At 39.1% G+C, this 14,977-nt stretch overlaps 2 protein-coding genes across 4 annotated transcripts; one reads left to right on the top strand and one right to left on the bottom strand.

The window, feature by feature from the left end:
- Positions 1-1,822: 1,822 nt before the first annotated feature.
- On the bottom strand, positions 1,823-9,581 carry btc (betacellulin, epidermal growth factor family member). Of its 3 annotated transcripts, XR_011977826.1 has the most exons (7): positions 9,337-9,581; positions 8,687-8,791; positions 7,514-7,631; positions 6,369-6,515; positions 5,394-5,536; positions 4,860-4,908; positions 2,543-2,575 (listed from the first exon to the last, which is right to left on the bottom strand). XR_011977826.1 is itself a non-coding variant. In XM_072662090.1 (6 exons), exons 1-5 carry the CDS (start codon positions 9,374-9,376, stop codon positions 5,395-5,397), a joined length of 552 nt encoding a protein of 183 aa, XP_072518191.1. In that variant the 5' UTR covers positions 9,377-9,581; the 3' UTR covers positions 1,823-2,578; position 5,394. The 3 variants fall into 3 exon arrangements, 2 of the variants coding, with proteins under 2 accessions (XP_072518191.1, XP_072518192.1); XM_072662090.1 differs by lacking the exon at positions 4,860-4,908 and having other exon boundaries at positions 1,823-2,578; XM_072662091.1 differs by lacking the exon at positions 4,860-4,908 and having other exon boundaries at positions 1,823-2,575.
- Positions 9,582-13,543: 3,962 nt separating this feature from the next.
- On the top strand, positions 13,544-14,758 carry LOC140539951 (myosin light chain 5-like). Its single transcript, XM_072662830.1, has 6 exons — positions 13,544-13,579; positions 13,673-13,748; positions 13,884-13,988; positions 14,246-14,324; positions 14,423-14,471; positions 14,606-14,758. Exons 1-6 carry the CDS (start codon positions 13,544-13,546, stop codon positions 14,705-14,707), a joined length of 447 nt encoding a protein of 148 aa, XP_072518931.1. The 3' UTR covers positions 14,708-14,758.
- Positions 14,759-14,977: the final 219 nt, after the last annotated feature.

Here is a 14,977-nt window from a genome sequence, read left to right as displayed (position 1 = left end):
TCACTCACACATAGTGGCGGTTTAGCACAGCTAATTAATCTACTATGTGTGTTTTAGGAAGAAAACCCACACAGAGAACACACCAAACTCCTCACAAGCATTGACCAGAGCCAGGATCATACAGACAGCCCCAGGTCCCTGGAGCTGCTGTATCACATGTATCTCAATTTTTGCATTTTTTACTTTTTTATTTATTTACAGTTTTATTTCTGATTTTTACCCATTTACCCATTTGGATCACCAATTACCCGCAGATATCAGTGCCCGCCTGCACAGCACTGGAAGGATGTGGGAAGAAAGTGTCATGTACCCACCCTAGAGAGAGCAAAGCCAATTGTGCTCTCTCAGGGCCCTGGCTGTGGATAGCTAGCAGCATGGCTATGATAGCAGGATTCAAACAATTTTTCATTTTTAATCTCAAGTTTTACATTGGTGTCAAAAATTCACAATGGCCCAACAGAAATGCTCCAAAATAATTCCAAAATATTTTAAATAAACTCAAAATAGAAAAATTACATTCAGGTAAGAAGGTTATTTTCCTTCTCATGTGAAGCTGCTGTTTTGTAGACGGTATAAAATGTAGATGGTATAAAAATTTTGCAGTGTTTACACACTATATTTGTCTGTGATACATTGTGATTTTGGTGATGTTTCTGTAGACCTCCAGAAATCAGGCACAGAGGTTTTGATGGTTTCAGCATCAAGGTCAGCATTTTATACTGAACCTGGTTCTTTCAATTGTTTGCATGAACCAAATAAGACGGCTGCACTGAAACTCAGAGCAGCAGCTGTGAAGCACGCGTGTCTCATGAGCTCACCGAGGTGTTGAATTCCAGACGTCCCCCTGATCACTGTCACCAGGCCAGGCCAAGCTATTTATGGCCCTGCTGAAACACGAGGTTGACTGTGCTGATCGCACTGAACATTTTCTGTGCATTCAGACTTGCAAGACTTAAGTGCAATAAAAGTCATCTTAAAACAGCGGCACTTCAAAGCTTTATCAGTTATGGCTGTGGTTCAATAACACTGTCGACCGGGTCACTGGCAGGGTGTCACAATTAGGACAGAAAGCACAGAGTGGTAAATACAGTACGTGTTGTGTTTGTTTCCCTTAGCAATGGGATCAGAGGAACAGACATTGTTTCCGAGCACTTTTGCACATTCCCTCTTAAGGAAGTTTGCAAGCAATGTTAGGGCGTGGAAATTTCAGTTAACTACTGGACAAAGCCACTTTCACCGGACGTTCAACTGAAGGGTGTAAGCAAACAACAAGAGCTTACATGTGAAAATGCGTGCATATTGAACTGGGATCAGGAGTGTTAGATCTAGTGTTGGGTCTTTGCCCAAACAAAACAGTATTCTGTACTATATCTTGTTTTTCATCATTTGTTTTTATACACTATACGGACAGAGGTAATTCTAATAATTGGAGCAATTCTATTGGTCTATTCATCATGAAATGCTGACACCGTTTATAGAAATGACTGAATCAGATTTTGCTGAAAAGTGAAAAATGGAAAAATGCATTTGGTTTCACATAGAAATTGTAATAAATCCCCCCAATTTAACACAATAGCAAAAATCCTATAGCAATAACTCTTACTCTAATAAAACAAAACAGTACTATTTCTGCTGCTAATAGCCAGGTGTGTGAACAAATGCAAGAATGCAAAAAGAACAAGTTCAATGTAATAAGCAAATATGTGAGAATAAAATATTTATTTTGGTTATACTCTACACAAAATACTTTCTACAGAGGAACTAGTAATATCTGTCAGCAGTGAATGACATTTCAATTTTTAACAGCACATGATAATATATATTAGTTGAAGACAGCAATAAATAAAGGTCAGAAAAATCAATAAAAGCATTTCTGTTGGTCCTTGAAGGATCGGATAAAAGAATAAGCAAGCATTTGAAATGCGACAGTAACTATGAAGCTGATTCTGAGGTAATTGCCAGAAGAAAGATGTATTAAAAGCAGACTGCCATTGCACTTTGTCCCAGAGTTTTGTTGAGAACTCTCTATGTAAGCCCTTGTTCACTTGGCAGGAAGGATGTACATAATATAGTATCTCTATAGTCTTACTTAGAGCATGACAGAATGAGTGATTGCGGCATACATTAATCCAGTTCATTAACCATGATCTTGCTTCCTTGTTCTGGTCTCATGATATGACAGGAGATACCCTTTAAACACATGCCACTTCTGGTCTTACAATTCCGTGGAAACTTCACTCTGCAGACTGCAGGCCACCTACACACAGCCTGACAAATTCCATGCTGACATCGTACTCCTTTTGCAGAACATTAATGTCCATCTTCCTGCCACCTTAACGGCTGACAATTGCTGGCCTGCTTTTTATCCAGCATGGCAGATGTCTCTTTAAGGCAAGAGTATGCAACAGTGCACTTAACAGTAAAGGCCGGCTGACATGCCACATCCTCAAGTCCATTTAAAGTCCATTCCAGCTGCACTCCTGAAAGGAACTGCTCAGTTCTTCCTTTACACCCTCAGGTTCATTTATCAGTCAGGTCGCCATCCCGTCCAGCGGGAGAAAATAACCCTGTAGTCCTGCTTTGCAGCAGTAGAAACAAATCAATACACACATGAGGGTTGTTATGGGCTGTTATGGTTGCTAGACCTTGATCATAATAACTGATAACATGATAATACTTACTACTTAATGGAAGGCAGTATTTTAAGTGAGTGAATGACTTACTCAAAACACTGACCCACATTGACCACACATTTTAATTTATAAGCTTGATGACAGAGATTGGTCAGCATGCTTGGATTGAACATTTGTGGCAAAATGCATGGCATGGTAAATAAGTCCTATTTATCGTCACTGTAACAGTGTGTCATTGTGTCATTGTGTCATTTTTGCCAAGCTACTAAGAGATTCTAAGAAAAGAAGCAGAAGTGCTAGATAATATAGATAATAGATTATATGAAGCTACAAAAAGACCTTCGGTAAGGTATTTGGTAAATCAACATGACCAAATGGAGCAATAACTTCCATCCTTAGTCAAACATGGCTGCAATAGACGACAAAGAGTGAAAGTAAAAGCATCCAGACATACAGGGAGTCCCAGAGCTTGACTCAAACTGTGTGATTGCACTAAGTTGATGATATTCATTCTTTCATCAAGTCATACAAAAGCAGAAACATCTCTTTAGCTGCTTTATCTGATTTTTTTTATCTGACCTGCTGAGCCGTTGTAAAGTTTGGAGCTGTTGTAGAACACTCCATATTGACTTCAGCAATAATTAAAATTTTAATCTAAAAAAATTGCCACAATGCTCAATTCAAACACATGACAATTAGCCCCTCATGTGCATAGTATTTTAATGTGTTGCATACAGAAACATTTTACATTTGAATCAAGCTACATTGTTTGTAGGACATGCATGTAGTCCACCACAGTGAATATGATGATGTTACCCACTATGTAACAGTAACCTGGGCTGCACTACATCCTGGTGGTGCATTTTATGAGACTGAGTAATATAATATACATCGATCAGCCATAGCTATAGCACAATCTGATTGAGCAGGTCCCCTTTGTGCCGTCACAACAAATCTGACCATTGGAGGCATGGACTCCAAGGACATGGATCTTTTAAGTCCTGTAAGTTGTGAGGTGGGGCCTCCATGGATTGCATCAATGAGTCTTCGGTGCCCATGACCCTCTTGTCAGTTTACCACTTAACCTTTCTTGGACCACTTTTGGTAGGTACTGTCCACTGCATACCAGACAACCTTCAACAAGACCTGCCTGATGTTTCGGATATGTTCTGATCCACATGTCTAGACATTACGGTTTGTCAAAGTGGCTCAGATTCTTATGCTTGCCCCCTTTTCTGGCTTTTAACATATCACCTTCAAGACTGTTCACTTGCCGCCTAATATATCCCACCTCTTAACAGATGCCAATGTAGAGGACAAAAATTAGTGTTTTTCATTTCATCTGTCAGTAGTAATGTTATGGCTGATCGGTGTATAGGCAGTGTTCCATAATACAGTCAATGTGGCCTCTCAAAAGTGTGCCAAAGAACTGCCAAGGAAAGCAATCACAGTCAAATTAATCACAGTTCATATTCAATAAATTATTGACTAAAGAGTGTGAAAGATTTCTCCTTCAATTACATTAGAGGTGAAATCTTAATTTATCAAAAAAACACCCAACACCACTCTTCCTCCAGGAAAGTCACAGGATGTTTCACTGCGGATATCACACTCATTCATTCATATTAATGAACTCCTGTTACCCTCGATGGCTGGATACAAGTGAATGCCAAGTCATCTTAGCACCTCTTAAAGTAAACAAACTTCAACTTTGCGTAAATGATTAAAACTACAACAAACATTGCTTGAATTTCAATCTTAAGGCATGGTTGTCCCTGCTAAGCATCATTTACATATTTAGCACTATCTATGAGCTTTTATTTTGTTTCTTTTTGGACTCAAGTTGTTTACTTGTATAATTTGCCATGCATTCAGTAGCTACATCTGCTAGGTTTCACACTGGCTTGAGGATACAGCTGTATGGGAAATAGATGGAAGGAACTGATAGTAGGTTAAAGGGGCTAGTTTATTCAAATGAAGCCAGAAGCTCATAATTGCCAAGAGCTGCAGGCAATTATAAGTGAGATGAGAGTTTGACCTCATCAAATGACTTTTTCAGATGTCTTTATTCTTCTTAACTTTAGTCCATACAGAAAAATGGCATTTTAACTTTAAATTAGTCCAAATCATTTGAGTTTAAAACAGTTAAAGACTGTTTGAAGATTGTTACTAATCAGGCTGAGCACAACAAAAGCCAAAGAAATAGACCTGGGAAATGGTTTTTACCTGGCTGTCTAGATGTATGACGTGACTTGACTTTTAGTAGACAGTCCAACTGTGAAAATAAAATAATGCTCACCATGGCAGCCATGCTTTATGACTGTTGAACTTATGCATAGGTTCCCTTTTACAGCGAACAAGACTGACTTGCTGCTTTTGATACAACTCAGAGTGGATCGCATTCATTGTCCATTTAAGGTGTGGAAACAGTGTGCCATCCATTTTATCTGATAGATGGGTCTCAGCTAAGCCTAACAGATGCCAAGTTCTGCAGATTTAACACAGTACTGGAACCACCCACAGACACAAGGGGCTTGTTATTCAAGACCTTGCATACTCATTCATGCATTTAGCCAGGTTATGGTTTACACATGTCAAGTCAATAACAGGATCAATAACTGGACCAGGCACAGGTTAGGTCTTCTATTTTGTTTAGGACCATCAGGTCCCAAGTTGACCCTGAATTGCATAGGTCAGGTGAGCTGAATCTGAAAAACAAATGTTGAGTGGAGAGTTTGGAGGGATCATGAGGATACTTACTTTATACAGCAATTGTGTCAGATGTCTCTGTAGGGGCAGATGAAGCTTCATTCGTGTTCAGTGTATGAAGTGTATGAAGCCTTTCCACCTCATCCCTTTTCTCCTGTTTTCTTTTCTTTTTTCGACATAGTTTCAACCTACTGCTGTAAAACGAAACCACAAAACTTGGACTTTAACTTTACCCGTATTAGATTCAAGTAAACACATAAGAAGAGCATCTGATTGTTTTGTGAAAGAACATCCAAGACAAGACAACCATATTCATTATTTGTGATGGACACAGATGGAATTTGCCTTCCGCCAATAACCTATTCGTGCAGTGGACACACACACATGCACACTAGTGATTAAACACACACAGTGACTGTAAACACAAGTGTCCAGAGCGGTGGGCAGCCATTGTTGCAGGTCCCAGGGAGGGTGAAGGGCCTTGCTTAAGGGCCCAACAGTGGCAGCTTGCCGAGCCCAGGTATGGAACCCACAACCCTGTCATAAGTAGCCCGGAACTCTAACCACTGAGTCACCACTGCCTCAACCGCTGAGCCACCACTGCTCCCGAATCCTGTAAACCTTTTAATAACATCTGTCTGGTTCACATTGACAATCCAAGGGCACTTACGTTCACTCGTTTCACTCTAACCACTGCATCTGTACATGTGTGCGTCAGAACATCAATGCAATGTCCCAGCAGAATATTTACATTAGTAAAAACTTATATTTCAGCATCATGGCCTACTGAATAGAAAGAGCACACGTGAATTCCACAGAAAGAGTAAGAGTAGGAGGCTGTTTGTCTCATAAACAGCACACTGCAATCTGATTACATTCCACTCTCTGGTTTCTGCACCTTTTAATCTCTCTGGAATGCAGACAACATTCAGAAACAGGAAGTATTTTAATGGGAGATGTACAAAGGGCTTGGTCATAGACTACAGAACAGTGCTACGTTTTTCAATTGACAAATCTGTCACTTACTGTACACAGATGCATGTGAAGACAATGACAAGTAGTAAAAAGACCAGTCCAGCTATGATACCAGCAATGACTATTTGCTTGCGATCTCCCACCAACCAGCCAAGGTCTAAATATTCACATCTTGAACCAATGTAACCACTTTCACATCTGTGTAAAAAACAAAAATTCATTATATGTAAGAGGTAGGAAATGCATCAGAGAGTAGTAAAAAACAGTATGGCATAATTTGATAATTGATAATCTGACAATGCACAGTTATTTTCTAAATAAAAAAAATTAAGACAAGCTTAATAGGATATACTAAACAGACTACAGTGCCCTAAACTCAGAATGAAGTATTTTAACTTAAAGAAGCATTATGCAAGATTTGGTATTTTTTGCCCCCTATTGTTGATGAGTGTAATTCACAATTACACCACTGCTGTAAATACAAATCATGCATGTAGCCCCTTGTAGACAGCTGTATATGTGCATTTGTTGACATATGGAAGTAAAAGAAGCATGTGGACTGACACAGCGGAGTAACAAAAGAGTCTCACAACAGTTCTTTTGTGCCACTCCACCAAAGTTACACAGTGTAGAAGCAGCATTCTTGCCCTGTCAAGGATAGAGATATCGTTCTGCCTATTACAAGTGTACCATCGGAATTAATTTAAAGCTGTTACATTATGGTACAATTTCTACATGTTGCTTTAATGAAAATACTGACTCAAGTAAAAGTTAAAATGTTAAAATGTCAAAAAAATACTCAAATACTGACACTCCCATATCACTGTAGTAAAATAGACATTTGTTAGGTGATATTCTTTTCATTTTGGTCTAGAATGAAATCCTAAAGCTCAAAAAGGAAAGGTGTGAGCTATTGCAAAGCTACCCAGGGGCTGAACCACCAGAACAGAATGAAATCAAACCCAAACCAGAAATAATTTGTCAAAGTCAAGGACTAAAAAGAGCTGTAAAATGTAGAATATTCCCCTAACAAATACAGAAATACACAAATTATCTGAAATCTGTAGCTTACTGAAGGTGATTAATTACTACCCATCACTGCTGACCAGCCAATCAAAAGAGCTTTTTCTTATTCAACATTTTTGCCCTGTGCCAAACCCATTGCTTGCATGGTGTCAGACTGATCAAAGCCTCACCTGCAGGCAGGAGTGTTCTGCTCCTGCACAAAACGGCAGGTTCCATGAACACAGTACTGTGCATACTCTTGTGGACACTTGGAAAAGTGGCCGCTCCATCTGTGGTCATCCTTCGCATCTGTTCAGAAAGAAGCAATTACTAGCACAAAAGCACAAGCTGTACACTGGCCGATGATGTAAGGGCTTCTGTGTTTGGGAACACCACACTCAAAGATCTCCATTCCCCCACATTTGCAAGAGAACGATAACCAGCAGATCATAAGTGGAGTGAAATAAAAGTCTGAACTTGCACCCTATTTTTAATTCTGAGAAGATAGGCCCACAAGTAAGAGATAACCAGTGGAGCTAAATGAAAGTATGACCTTTATCCTCAGCTCTTACCCAAAGCCAAAACAGACGTGATCTATTTTGTTTTGACCATGCAAAAGGGCAACGTTAGCTAAAAGGGTGAGGCAGCAAATTGGTTGCTGTTCCGCTGCCCCGCGAAACGAAACCTGAATCCCTGAGTCCTTCCCAATGACTTACAAGATGAATGGAGTTGGATCTGGTTACTACAGCCAAGCGTATGCAACATGATATCGTAGCTCACCATCAGAGGATTACCTGTTATATGGATGCTTTGAAGTGTTCTTAGCTGAGGATCCTTCACAAATCTACCTGCCTTTTGTTTTCAGGTCAAATATGAAACCTCAGTAGGAACTTTTGTTTATAAGACAATGCCACAGTTAACTATACACAGCTACAACCCCCATAATACAGCGCTCAGGCTTGCATCATGATGAGCCTGGCGCTTTTCGTCGTCTGAAGATAAGCTTCTGAGTCAACTTGATGTGATAAAACATGTTTATAGTTTTTTCTGCATTTAAGGACATGATCCCCACGGTTAGTGAGGACCAGCTGGCCTGCACATGGTCCACTGTAAATGTGGCAGATCTGGGCTGTGGCAGGTACATGCCAGCAGATTATCAAACACAAACCACTGTATGTTTTTACCTTCATCCTTTACATTCCTTGCAAATATCTCACAATGTGTTTTAAGACAGCTGAGAGACGGTGTTCAACGTTTCCATTCACAAAAACAAGTGATTGTTTCTCCCTAAACTTGTTTTATTGGTTCTTGGAACATATAATTGGAAACGAATTTGCAGAACATTTACCTGTGCATGCATTTACCTGTGCAGTTGCTGCCGCTGTCATGGGGCCTGCAGGACACGGTCTTATTTGCTGTGTCCTTTGTCGCATTCCATTCAGCCTGGGAATATTTGCATAGGGCAAAAGCTACAGGCAGAAAACAAACAAATCACAGGTGGCACACAGCGCACATCTGAACACATTTCCACACAAACCCTGCAGCATGTGTTCCCTATATGAAAAACATACAGTACAAAATGTCTACATATGCTCTGAATTTTAAACCTGGGGCCTGGCCATACATTCACTGCGGTGGTAATGCTACCGAATCACTGTTTCCACAAAACATCCAGGTAATTTGATAGAAAATACATTTTCTGTTCAATTTTAGCATTAATAGGTGCTAAGAAAATAAATGCATAGTGTCAAACGAGCTTAACAAGCTTAAAGTGCAAGCAGAAAGGTGACCAGGTTACTTGGAGACACACAAGTACATACTCACACACCTAACCACTCCCTCCAGCTATGTCATTCATGTGCAAGAAATAGCACAGGCTTCTTAATGGACACTTGGAAAAGTATTGTGCATGCTTCAGCATGACATTACACAGCTCATGTTACGTTCACTGTTTCATATAAAATACATGTATAGCTATATATGTTATTCTGACGTTCCTCTGAACGACTCTTACCTGTAATTATCCCCAACATCAACTTGAATGTCTTGTCCATCCGTCATTTGTTGTGGCTCCAAATCAAGGGTTCATACTCCAGGTTAGCCCTCAGTTACAATACCGGTGAGAAATTACAGCCTACTGTAATTCCGCCCACTCGCTTTATATGTTCAAATTTTTTTTTTGCAAGATGTTTTTCCACTTCGTTTGACGTAGTTTTATCCACATTACCCCGCTGAGTGAACTTTCCTTAGCACGGCCAGGCAGCCCTCCCCTCAGCAGGCGAACACGTTCGGCTTGGTCTGCTGAAGGGAGGGGGGCGGGGACGCGGTTCTAGCCCCGCCCCTCCAGAGAAAAATGAACCAGCGCTGGCTGTAATGGCCTATTAATAACGATGATAACAGCATCTGCGGCAGTGAGCCCCATCAGCTCAGGCACATGTTATATTTTCCTGTAATAGCTTAGCAGCTAAAGTCCTTTTCCCGCTAAGCTTTAGTAATTAACCAGGAGAAATTACTTTTTCATGTGGGTCTTGAAGTTCACTTCAAAGAACAACTCGTCGCAGGTAGAAAACTATTGATAGCAGAAATTCATAAAACACATATCAAATAGAAAGTTTTGCTTTTACATTTTATAGTTTTATAACTTCATTGGTTGTGATAATAAATCCATTTTCACTTGTGAAAGTTTAAAAAAATACATTTAATTTAAAGCTAATTTCAAGCAAAAATAAGCCCTTTACTACTGTAATATTTGTATAGTATATAAATATCATGTCAAATGTCATGTATTATTTATTACTAATAACATTTTTACTATTTGATATAAAAAATATTTTTCCAATTCCTGTTTTAGCCTACTAATTGAGAAAAATGTAGAACATATACAATGAATATAATATATATCATTAACTGTTGAGTAAGTTAAAGTAACAACTAAGAAACAACATTGTGTGCATTTGATATTTTTGTTATTGTTAAAAAAATGCATTTAATGCATCACCTTTTTAGGAAAATGCACTGAAATGTCTGTGGAAGCCACCAGATAACTAGTAAATCATCATAATGAAGTTGGCTCCTCAAATCAGCCTTTTATTAAAACCACAGTAATTCTACTATAAAGTAATGTATTTGCTGTGTCACCTGTTATTTGCTATGTCATTGTTTGTGTATGTCTGTATTAAAATGTAATTTGTTCATACAGTACCTGAATGAAGACTATAGAAGACTGAAGATCACAAAACCTTTTATGCTTTCATTGTCTCAAGAAACCTCAGATACAATGGAAACATTGTGTTCTCCGAGCGACTCTGACATTTCATTGAGTATATACCTCTGTAGCCAGACGGCGCCTCTTAATGAAGCTGAGAGTCAGCTGAGAGCTGCGGTGCGCTGTGGACACACCACCCGGTCAGAGTGTGTGTTTGTGTTCATTGGCCAGCAGACTCGAAGCTTTTTCCCATGAGGCTGAGAAGATGTGTGGCTGGCAAGGCCTCCAAGAGCCTGCTCTCCCTCTCTGACACAAGCCAGGCATTATCAAGGGCCACAGCAAACAGCGAGGCCTTCATCCTCGGCTATCCCCAACTTAGCACTGACAACAGAGGGGTTTCACTGCACTCATCTAGGTGAAAACGCCAACACTGATGATAGTGTCGCATTAGTGGAGGGGAATAAAGAAGCATGTTTCAGTAATCAGAATCAGCCCCAGGCAGTTCATTCTGAACATTTTGACTTTTAGGCAAAATATTTAGCTGAGTTGCTTTAAATAAGAGCTTAATGAACCCGTTCCCCTTAGTGAATCCTTGTTCTAAGAAGATAAGGGCTACAGAATAATGCTCTAAATGTAAAGCTGGCCTGGACAGAGACTCATCACTGGAGTTACTGGGTCATATGTATATCATATATACATTTTATAAATATATAAAGCCATAACAAATCAATTATGCAAACTATACACACAGATCATATTATAGGACATGATTTACACACATTCTTAAAGTCTAAAGTAGTGAGATGTTAATGTGGATTGAAATAAGCATGTCAAACATAAATAAACAGATTAAGTCAGGAAGACTTTTATCTAATAATGATTTTGCAATCATTACAATGAACTGTAATGATGATTAGTCTCCTGGCTAAGAAACGAGCTAAGAAAATATATATAGCTGACTAAAGAAACACTGAAGGCAGAGTGTAAAGTATGGAAACACTACCACCTGCTGGAGGAGTGGACTAGATTCAGGAACACCAAAAGTCACTGATAGTTATAAATAGAAAAGATAATAAAACAGAAAAGAAAATATTAGGTATCTTTTTGTTTGATTATGAGAGAATGTTAATGAGAGAATATTACTTGCTGATCTTTATGTGTTTTACCTTTGTGCATTTTATTTAGTTAGTTCCATTCAAATGTGGGGTGTGACGCAGGTCATGCATGCCGCACAGCTCCTGGGCTGGGCCTAGGGTTGTGGGTTCAATCCCACCTCACCTCACTGACTGTGAGGAGTTTAGGGGGTTTGTCCCTGTGATTCCCACTAGGTACTCCAGTTCCCCCCACCTCCTAAAAAATCACACATTAGGTGAATTAGCTATGCTAAATATTCCTTAGACGTGAGTGTGTGTGGTACCCTGCGATGGACTGGTGCCAGGAATTATGGGTATTCTATGTCCGCTAGTGTACATTGTTTGCATAGTGGGTTTGTTATAGTGCACTGAAAATTCTGCACCATGTCTTTGGACACTGCTACAAAATGGCAGAACCCCACTAAAAGTGGGCACTAAATAGTGAACAGGGCACAGTTTTGGACATGGCTATTGTATGTATAAAATGCCAAATTTACAGGTAAAAAACAAAACCTTCTTAACATTCAATGGAGGTCAATGTAAAAATATCTGATTCCATTTTTCTGTTGGTCCATTCATCTTTACATTTTGATACAGTGTAAAGAACAACCACCAGATGCACAGTTGCTGCTTCTGCTGGCGCTTTGTACTAATTACATTACTAGAATAGCAGCTCTCTTGGGTCTTATGTACATTTTGGAGGATAATTTTAGACACCATTAGTGTTCTGACCATGCTGTGGAATGATGTAGCAATTTGAAATTAGAAAGCAGATGGTCTTAACATGCTGTAGTTACACTGCATAGCCAGACTACACTAAATACTGTGTACACTGCATATGAGGCTAAACCTCAATGTTCCAACCTGTATAGGAATGTAAGCAGTGCTAAATTAGCATATATCATAGTAAAGAAGTGTCCTGTGTGTGCCAAGTTCAAAGCTTTAAAGCACCTTTATGAAAACATCATTTCACCTGGTAGAGCAACTTTTCAGTGTGATACTCACTCAACCATTTATGAATACGTAACTCTTATTAAATATGATGGCTCATTTACAAAAAAACAGGTTTTTTTTATATATATTTCACTCTGCTCATGCTTTTCACTCTATTGCTCTGGGTTTTAAATGAGAAGCAAATGCCTTGACAAAGAGTCCAATTATTAAGAGCACTAATTTGGCCTCTGGGGGACCTGGACCTTGCCTGACAGCTTGTCCATGTATGGAGTACTTTGGCCTGGCTAGTGGTCCCTGCTGAACTAGTGCTTTTCCCAGTGAGAGATGCTTCATGCGGGTCAGCAGCACTGAGCCTCTCCCTCTCACTGACAGTTGCTGTATTTAAGCTTTGACTTTCCAGCCCAATTACACACACACACATTTGAAGCGCAGCATCAGCGCGGGCGGAAGATGGTGAGTTTTGTAGAGTTTTTCCTTTCTGAAGGAGCTGTAAGATCTGTCTACTGCTAGTCAAAATACTATTTAATAGCTAATTAAATTGTATTGTAGTCTCATAATATATGACAATATGTTATATTATATAAGAACCTAACCTCTGTAATACTTATCTGACATGATTTGTGTTGCTGTCTCTGTTACTTACACAATTCTCTTACATTTCAATCTAATCTATCTGTTGCATTTGTGTTATACAGCCAGTATATTGACACAAACAATATTTTCCATGTACTTGAGCAGGTGGTATGGATTCAAGCATATGGTTTGTAGTAATTGATCATATGCTACAGATGCAGCAGACTGCAGTGTCCTATTTCGAAAATGAATTAATTTTGTGACATCCCCATATGATCCTTCAGGCCAGCAGGAAGACCAAGAAGAAGGAAGGGGGCGCCAAGCGTGCCCAGCGGGCCTCCTCCAATGTGTTCTCCATGTTCGAGCAGACTCAAATCCAGGAATTTAAGGAGGTAAGGATTGAACTCCATCAACACCCGCTACTCAAAGCTTGTGGATTTACCTACAACATGTAACACTGATTACCAAATTTGTTTCTGGAACAGGCGTTCACACTTATTGATCAAAACAGAGATGGTTTCATTGACAAGGAGGACCTCAAAGACACATATGCATCTCTTGGTTAGTATTAATAAATAAATATAGTATATTAGTATTTTATAGTATTACTATTAAATCACTTGAACACACTGTATGTGTGTGATTTCAGTGCACAGACTCTTGTTAGGGTTTCTTGAAACATCCCTCAATTCACAGGTAAACTGAATGTTAAAGATATTGAACTGGAAGACATGCTGAAAGAAGCCAGTGGTCCTATCAATTTCACCATGTTCCTTAACCTTTTTGGAGAAAAACTGCACGGTGAGTTACAATAAAAAGTGTAGATGTTTGAATGGTCAAAGTTCTTATACCGGGCTAATATATGAGCTTTAATTACGTTATTTATGCAGGTCATTCCTCACACAAAATGTTCTAGTTTTTTATTCTTTGACAATGACTGGACCAATAGAAATGCTCCAGATTGACTTGGGATAAAATATTTAATTTAAAGTTTTAATAATTTAATAAATAATAAATTTACAGTTTTTGATATTTAAAAGAAAATTCTCTGAATTTAGGCACCGACCCTGAAGATACCATACTTAACGCCTTCAAGATGTTTGATCCTGAAGCGAAGGGCTATATACATACAGACGAGTAAGTCATTCATCTGCCTAATAAGTCATTTTAGTCAACACAGCAGCTTTGCAAGACATGGAATTCAGATTTCAGCAATGTCTTTCTTTACATTCCAGGTTGAAGCATGTCCTGATGACACAAGCAAACAAGTTTAGTGCAGAGGAGGTGAGAAACATAGACAGCATTTTTTCTGATTTAATGCAGCACTTGTGAACACACACACACACACACACACACACACACACACACACACACACACACACTTTTTTGTTTTGTCTCACACTACATTTTAATTAAAGGTACGTCAGATGTTCCAGTCCTCCAACATTGACTCAGCAGGCAACCTGGACTACAAATCCCTCTGCTACATTATCACACACGGAGAAGAACAGGAGGAATGAAGGAAGTTGCATGTCAGTCACTTTGTCTGTGGTCAGCTCTGAGTGCCATGTGCTAATAAAAGGCAGCTGTGCTACACTGTTCCCTTTCTTTCTTCATATGAAGAAAAAAAAAACTGCATACCTTAAACAAAGAAACAAACACCCATTGTTCAAAACCAGCAATGAATTCCTGGTTACCTTGTTCATTTTTCTGTAAACAAAGAAGGTTAAGAGAGATCTATAAAAGTAAGAAATGTCAGATACTACCACCACTAGAATAATAAAAAAAAA

Source organism: Salminus brasiliensis, chromosome 18 (genome assembly GCF_030463535.1).
Source record: "Salminus brasiliensis chromosome 18, fSalBra1.hap2, whole genome shotgun sequence".
NCBI classification, from domain to species: Eukaryota; Metazoa; Chordata; class Actinopteri; order Characiformes; family Bryconidae; genus Salminus; species Salminus brasiliensis.
This window is presented reverse-complemented; position numbering and strand designations above follow the sequence as displayed.